The sequence below is a fragment of the Gamsiella multidivaricata genome (genome assembly GCF_025024155.1).
Source record: "Gamsiella multidivaricata strain RSA 2152 chromosome Unknown BC939scaffold_125, whole genome shotgun sequence".
Taxonomy (NCBI): domain Eukaryota; kingdom Fungi; phylum Mortierellomycota; class Mortierellomycetes; order Mortierellales; family Mortierellaceae; genus Gamsiella; species Gamsiella multidivaricata.
This window is the reverse complement of record NW_026251833.1, coordinates 3,428-11,140: the sequence shown is the minus strand read 5'-3', so window position 1 is coordinate 11,140 and position 7,713 is coordinate 3,428. Positions and strand designations below refer to the sequence as shown.

Genomic DNA, 7,713 nt, shown 5'->3' with positions numbered 1-7,713 from the left:
CATGTAAAGTAGTCCGATGTATATACAAGTTCACTCATTTCTCGATCGTCACGGTTTCGACGCGTTCCTCATCATATATCGCATTGTCCTCCTCTTTTTTTTCTTCTGTTTATTCTTCTTCATCGTCTGCATCACCGCATATAACTGCTGTGGTTGGTATGAATTTGGATCCCCACGTTGCTCATGTACACCCCACAATTACGAAGCGTCTCTGCAACGGTGTCATAAATATCTCATCCATCCGTAGGCGCTACTCCTTCGATGAAAAAAAAAAAAAAAAAAAAAAAAAAAAAAAGACTTACACTGCTAACAAATCAAATAGAAGCAAATGCCCCAGGATATCTTTGGGCCGTGCCGCGAGCGTCAGTAACCCAAGCACGGGGCCAGTTCCGAGGCTCAAATATGTAGCCCAACCACGCGGCTGATGCTTTTTTTTACAGGCGCATGTTCCTTTGCTCTAAGAACTGCAACCTTGCTGCTATCTTCTGAAATGCGGTTCGGGATCTAGATTCTGGTGATACTGGCGTGGGGAGGGAGGGGGGAGAGGTTTAATGGTTATGATGACTGGTGCTGGTTTATCAAGTGCAGTTGCTATGGTCGCGGGGCTTTAGCGTAGAAAAGCTTGCTCCTCTTCAAGGAAGCCTGCTTCATTGTTATAGTATGTATGTGATCTTCCTTTCTCTCTTACCGATGCTAGGGGGCTAGTTCAAGAGGCGAAAAGGTCTGGGATGAATTCAATAAAAAAGAGAAGGACTGAAAGGAAAGAGAGAGAGAGAGAGAGAGAGATGTGGTCGAGAGAGGAGGCAGCAAAGCGGAAAAGGAATGTTTCGCCACCAAGAGGTGAGGCTACGTTCTTTTTGGTTATACTCTTTTCAGCTTGAGCCATGGCGTAAGAGTAGTTCTTCACTCTCCCCTTTCGGTTCGATTGGAGAAAGAATTGCCCAAGTCTGCAGTCCCTCACTCCCCAACACTGTGATGATCTCCACTCCTGGACGAATATAAGTGTCTCCAACCACACACCACACACACACACACTCTCTCTCTCTCCCCAAATGACACGCTCACTTGAATGCATAGCAAACTACAGGTATTTGGTAGCCACCCAGCATATTCAACACCATCATAACAATATCACAATGATTTGAATCCCAGCTCAAATGATGGAAACATGTCTGCTTGATTTTTATTTCGCATCGCTTCCGCACACAGATAGAATCGATCCCGTTCAACATTTAGACAAGGGCTACAGGGGAAGAACAAAAGGAATGCAGTGTTAAAATCAGTTTTCAGCGTAATTGTTTCACAATCAATAGTAGCAGGCACATGAAAATCCCATTAAGTTCAATAACAACAAAAAAAAAAAAAAAAAAACTTACTGTCGTAGGGGATGGGGTTCAAGGTGGTGGGGGTGTTGAACTTAACGGAGACGAAGCGGGCCTCACGGGGCTGGGCGGGCTGTCTCTTCAAGTTGACCTTGACGCCATCAGTCTTGGCCTGCAACTTGGCAGCGGCGTTCTCCTTGACGCGGCGCAAGAAGTCGTCACGGCACTTGGAGTGCTTGATGTGCTCGATGCGGATGTTGACACGCTTCTCGAGGTAACGGTTGCCGACCTTCTTGTTGATAATGATACCAACAGCGGACTTGGTCACGTTGTAGATGATGCCAGTGCGACTGTAGAAGTAGGGGAAAAGAAAAAAAGAAAAGCGCAAAGTATGAGTTAATGATTGTTCATTTCGTAAGCTCATAAGGTTCTTATTTTTTTCCCCTGGCAACCAGTTGCTCAGTCCATGATCCTGTGGTGTGGCGAAAGGCGGGGGCGTAAGAGCTGGTGCATAAAAGCATATGGTAGCTGAAAAATTACGACTTTTATACTGTGCTCAATCCCATATAAGTGCCGTTGGTGTCCATGATAAGAGTCAATGCTGGAGAGTTTTGAAGTCTGTAGGATGCTAGACAAGTGTGGTCTTGTACAGCTCTGAATAGGTAGCACAGTGGTCGATTTGAAGGTCCTGTACATGAAAGCGGAAAAAAAGCTGCTGATTCACTCCTGAATCCCAAATGTTGAAATCAAAGTGAAAGTCCCCTCATGCCCCAAAACCGTTTCCGCAGGACCAGACGACCATCTCCTGGAATCGGTTGCAAGCAGATCCCACGATCCTGAATCGGAGATCAAGGGATCCTCCTGTAAAACTGGCGCACCCTCGTCACAAAAGTCGAGATTCCTTGATCCTGCCAGCGTTGTTTTTTTCTGTATGTGCTTCCTTCCGGTTGTTTCCTGTCCAATTGAGCCAACAAAAACCGGGCCTTGAAGAGAGACGTACCCATGGTAGAACTTGTGGGGCATACCCTTGTGGATCGCACCGTTAGCCTTGATGTCAACAATGTCGCCAACCTTGTAGGTCTTCAGGTAGGTGGTAAGCTTGATGGGCATACCATGCTCCCTGAAGTTACGGGCGAACATGTGGCGGGTGCGAGCGCGAATACCATAGGAGTGAGGCATGATGAATCAATTCTGTTGACGGAAGAAAAAAACCGAGATGTAAGAAAATGGGCATAAGTTCGCCATGTCTTTTTTGTAAATCAGGATCTCGGTATAGCTGATGTCTGTTGATGCATGAGATCCTGATGGTGCTGGGAAGCGCGAAGTTGATTCTGTGTAGCAGATTCCTGGCGCCGCTCCAGCTCGATTGCCCTCTCCATTGCAGATAACCCAGATCTTTAGGCCATACCCTAAGAGGTCAAGAAAGAAAGGAGGGAATCAAAACAAACCCGACCGGGGTGTTCTTTTGCTGTGAGGACCACGTAAAAAATCTTCGACTCTTCTGATTGGCCTATTCCTGTCACTGCGTACGTGGAACCTTACCAGTCCACGCCCTTGTTAATGATTCGCCAGTTATACCTGGCTTAAACCGGGTATTTATACCATATTAGGAAATGCCTTGTTTATTATTCATTTAGTCTGGCGCAAAACCATAAGAGATCTTGCCCTGTTGCATCCCAAGCGAGATCCTTCTCTTTCTCTCAGTTTTTAGCCAGTAAGTCAAAGGGGATCAACATCACCACTTCGACCAATCATCGACATCAACTTCAGCTTTCGCTGTCACTGAATCGTTCGAGCAGGAGTATCCTACCTGGTTACTATGCATCTCTGTCGCAGACCATCACTGGACTGACCCAGCACAGAGGCCATAAGTAACAGCGACAACTCAGCCGAACTGGAAGGACGCAGTGAACTTGAATAATCAGGGTCAACTGGGTCTCCCGCAGTATCACTAAACATGCTGCTGTTCCTTCTTGCCTCTTTCATCTTTTGCCTCCAGTGCCTTCCGGAGCTCCCAAGAACTGCTCAAAGACCTACAAGGTCCCCCGTCGTCCCTTCGAGGCCGCTCGTCTCGACCAGGAGTTGAAGCTCGTTGGAGAGTACGGTCTCCGCAACAAGCGTGAGATCTGGCGCATTGGTTACACCCTGTCTAACATCCGTCGTGCTGCCCGTGAGCTCTTGACTTTGGAGGACAAGGATCCCCGCCGCCTCTTCGAGGGTAACGCCTTGATTCGTCGCCTGGTCCGTATTGGTGTCTTGGACGAGGACAAGATGAAGTTGGATTACGTCTTGGCCTTGAAGATTGAGGACTTCTTGGAGCGTCGCCTCCAGACCCAGGTCTTCAAGCTCGGTCTTGCCAAGTCCATCCACCACGCCCGTGTCCTGATCCGTCAGCGCCACATCCGCGTCGGCAAGCAGGTCGTCGACATTCCCTCGTTCGTCGTCCGTCTTGACTCCCAGAAGCACATTGACTTCTCCCTTACCTCTCCCTATGGTGGTGGACGTGCTGGCCGTGTCAAGAGAAAGCGCGCCGCTGCTGCCGCCAACAAGGGCGACGGTGCTGAGGAGGAGGATGACGAGTAAACATCCAAGCCCACTCGCTCATAACAATAAACATATTACGAGTTCTTCTCTTAACGTTCTTGCATTGCCATGTTGCTGTCTTACTGAACTGTGCTATGTTTTTTTGTTCAAAGACTAAAGCAGGCCTAATTGAATGAATGTGCCCACGAGCACTGTTACGCGTTGTGAGCAGCATATAACACCGTGCTTTATTTTGGGCAGTCACCAAAAGAAAAAAGAAAAAAGTAAAAATAAACAAAGGCCTTTTGTCTGCCTTTCCTTTGACCTTTACACTCAACCTCTCCCCCTCTTGTAATCATATTCACACGTATCCCACACCGACCATGGGGGAAAAACTGACAAAGAAGCAAAAGAAGACGAGTGAATTTAGAGGCAAGAAGAGAAAGCTCGACGACAGCATCGCCGACGTGCCCGAGGAGGACACCCCTGAGACTAGCAACGATAACAGCAAGGAGACGAAGGATAAAAAGTCATCAACGTCAAAGAAGGATACCAAGGACAAAAGCAAAAAGGAATCGAAGGGCGAGTCCAATTCTGAGGAAACGGCATCGTTAGAGCACAAGAAGAAGCGCAAACGAGGCAAGGGAACCAGCAAAGAGGAGGCCAAGGATGGGTCTGCCAAGGAGACCAGTGAAGGGGATAAGGAAAAGGAGGCTAAGACTGCTGTAAAGACAGCACCCAAGAATCAGAAGTTTATTGTCTTTGTCGGTATGTGTTCTGGATCAACCGCTCGATCCATGCTAGACTTTCAATTACTTACAAGAAGTAGTAGTCCACGATACTAAAAAACAAAAATATCTTTTACACAATTTATCTAGGAAACCTGCCATTTAACATTACCAAGGAACAACTGGAGAAGCATTTCGAGAGCTGCGGTAAATATTGTCGCTGATTTCCAGGAATGGATGACATGGCGCATACGTTGCCACGTCTCATTACTAAAACGACCTCTCTTGCACCATGCTCTTCTGATGTTACAGGCAAGATCTCATCAGTGCGTGTTCAGACGGATAAGGCGACCGGAAAAGGCAAAGGGTTCGCATTCATGGAGTTCCCAGACGTAGAATCCATGCAGGTAATATGACTATCCGGTGCTCGACAGGGCCCATCATTACGTTGTTTAGGCTGTCATAAACATTATTCTGACACCTTGCTCTGTTTTATTCCTACATCTACAGAAAGCGCTCTTTTTTAACAAGACTCTGATCAAGGAAAGACCTATCAACGTGGAATTGACAGCTGGTGGTGGCGGCAACAAGAGCACTGCTAGAAAACAAAAGATTGCTGTGAAAAATGAGGCCTTAAATGAGGAACGCGTAAGTCGGATTTATTTCATTTTATTTTATTTTATTTTTTGGTTTTTCTCGCTTCTCTATTCATTGTATGTGCTCGCCCTTTTTGTTATCCCTTCAGCTAACAATATTCCCTTTGTTCACGTTTCTTTTTATTGCTTTGATCATAGCGTAAACTGCACGAGAAGCACATTGCACCGGCTAAGGAAGCAAAGTCATCATATGCTGCAGCTAACCCACCAGTAGTCCAGAAGGCGACACCCAAGGCCGTTAAGAAGCCCTCGGAAATCAGTGGAGTAAACGCGATCTCAGTCGAGGGACTTACCGCTCGTCTTCGCAAAGGATAGAAAAGAGCACCATTTACTCTGTTTTCATTATAACAAATACACTATTGCATCCTTTACTCCGTTTTCTGTTACAATATATTATTGCATCCTTTTACTCTTGTAACTCCTACACCTTGTCCCCTTCTATCTTTCACGTGCCGATAATGCGCCTTCCTGCAAGGCCAGAAAACATGTTGTTCCCAGACCAGACTGCTCGCCGTCGGCGAGGGACCTGCGCAGAGATAACGATGAATATCCAATTGTTTCGCAGAAAGCACAAATATTATTGATTGCCACCATCTGTTTTCTGCTACCGCCTTCGGAACCATGGACCGTGGACCATGGTGGATGGTTAAAAAAAAAAGAGAGAGTGAGTGAACACAAAAAACCTTGTACAACCCAACCGCGGGAACTTTGGTACTCGTCTATTTTTTTCGCGCACAGCTTTGCCAAACTCAAAAAAAAGGGCACCGAAAGGAAAGAGAACCACAGGATTGGAACTGCGATTGAACTATCATCATATGCATCATATGCATCTCGATACACATTCATGTGCAAAAAGACTGTCAAGGTTGGTGGTCTATGCGATTGCCATGCGGTATGGCCATGCGATGTGGCCATGCACATCTTCCCAACGGTCGACTCTATCCTGTCCAGTGTGTGCACCAATCATGCGTAGTCTAAACTAGAGCTGATAATTGATCAGGGGTCTACGCGCGCTCAGATAATGGCCCGGTCCCCGGTCCAGGCTGGCCGTGCCCTCTCAATCATATTTGATCCACCGCTTGTTTCCCATCTCCTTTTTTTTCGGTACCCACGTTATATCACTTTGCCACAAGCACGCGCCCATAGAAAGGGGGGGGGGAAAGGGAAAGAGGGGCCAAAGCAAACTGACGAAGTAAAAAGAACAAGAAACAATAAGGCACAAATAGCGCACTTGTTCACTTTCGCTTTCTTTCCTTGGTCCTCATCGTTGCAACACTCATCGCTGCAACACTCATCGCTTCCTTTTTTCCTTCATCCTGCATTCCAACCGGCCTCATTCCTTTTTCATTATGGATACTCAACACCTGCTATAGTCCTGAACGATAGAAGTACACGCAGCACAACACAATAAAATAACACTCGGCTGCCTCAGACCTTATCACCTCCATACCCGATTCCTCTCTTTCATCTTCTCCGATTTACGCCACCATTCTCCCAGCTATCGATGGAAAACCCATTGCCACTCGACTCAACGCCCCGTCCTGCGTACAGTCGGAGCAAGAGCCAGCAAATCTTACCGTCCTATGAGCCCTTCTCGAGGAACGTTGGCGGTTATTCTGCAGACATGGATCGTGTATCACAAACAGCCAGGGCCGTCCCTCCGTTCCCAGCCTCAAGATCCTACGACGTGCATGCAGGAACACCCGCAGTAGCAGACGCAGGGACAAAAACGCTGAATGGAGGAGAATTACATATCGCTCATCGCAGCAGTGGCAGCAGTAAACACTATTCCTCTACTGTCTACGCCCCTCGGAAGAGACGACTCTCACACTCCAGGGACGACATTGAATTTTGGGCATCTCTCTATGCACAGCACCCAGTCTATACCAGGAAGACCTCTGCAAGATATCCAGATCTATCCTCGTCACTCGCGCTGTCTGCAGCAAAGGACCATACCAAGAACAGTCGAGTATCCGTCAAGATCTGGCAGGTCCTAACGAAGACCGATCTGGGAGACCACCCACGTCGTAAGCACCATGATCACCACTCCTCCCTCGTTGGCCACCAGTTACGCGACATGGATCATATCCAGTTTGAACGCCTTCCTATCAAGGCACCACAGTCCCCAGCGACCGCAGCGCTTTCGTCCAGCGGCCGCCCTTTCTCGATTGTCTTTTTCTTCACGGTCGAGCCCACAGCAGCACCTGCCAGAAGACCCAAATCATCCTCAAGGACCCACTCGTCGGAACCTATGCCAGTACCGACACCGATCACACTCTGGTATTTGGAAACGGCCTTTACGCGTGTCAGGACCGTTCATGAACACATGGAGGCCATGGGCTCATTTCTACCAAATAATGGCGTTCACTCAGGGAGGACTAATGGCCAGAAAGCGACACCTCCATTGTATATCTACGAGACCCAGACACTAGATTTCAAACAACCAAAGGATGGAGGGGACACTGTGGTGTTAGACTTGAAGCT

The 7,713-nt window shown here is 47.6% G+C and overlaps 3 protein-coding genes across 3 annotated transcripts; 2 read left to right on the top strand and 1 right to left on the bottom strand.

The window, feature by feature from the left end:
- Positions 1-1,147: 1,147 nt before the first annotated feature.
- BC939DRAFT_469054 (60S ribosomal protein L21-A) lies at positions 1,148-2,514 on the bottom strand. The gene is made up of 3 exons (XM_051557973.1): positions 2,323-2,514; positions 1,377-1,672; positions 1,148-1,243 (listed from the first exon to the last, which is right to left on the bottom strand). Exons 1-3 carry the CDS (start codon positions 2,499-2,501, stop codon positions 1,233-1,235), a joined length of 486 nt encoding a protein of 161 aa, XP_051406513.1. The 5' UTR covers positions 2,502-2,514; the 3' UTR covers positions 1,148-1,232.
- Positions 2,515-2,996: 482 nt separating this feature from the next.
- BC939DRAFT_469052 (S-9) lies at positions 2,997-3,959 on the top strand. Its single transcript, XM_051557972.1, has 2 exons — positions 2,997-3,036; positions 3,322-3,959. Coding segments are annotated over exons 1-2 (585 nt in total). The 5' UTR covers positions 2,997-3,035; the 3' UTR covers positions 3,906-3,959.
- Positions 3,960-4,156: 197 nt separating this feature from the next.
- On the top strand, positions 4,157-5,653 carry BC939DRAFT_429778 (uncharacterized protein). The gene is made up of 5 exons (XM_051553226.1): positions 4,157-4,613; positions 4,724-4,780; positions 4,886-4,980; positions 5,084-5,221; positions 5,368-5,653. Exons 1-5 carry the CDS (start codon positions 4,229-4,231, stop codon positions 5,542-5,544), a joined length of 852 nt encoding a protein of 283 aa, XP_051406511.1. The 5' UTR covers positions 4,157-4,228; the 3' UTR covers positions 5,545-5,653.
- The last annotated feature ends 2,060 nt before the right edge of the window (positions 5,654-7,713 follow it).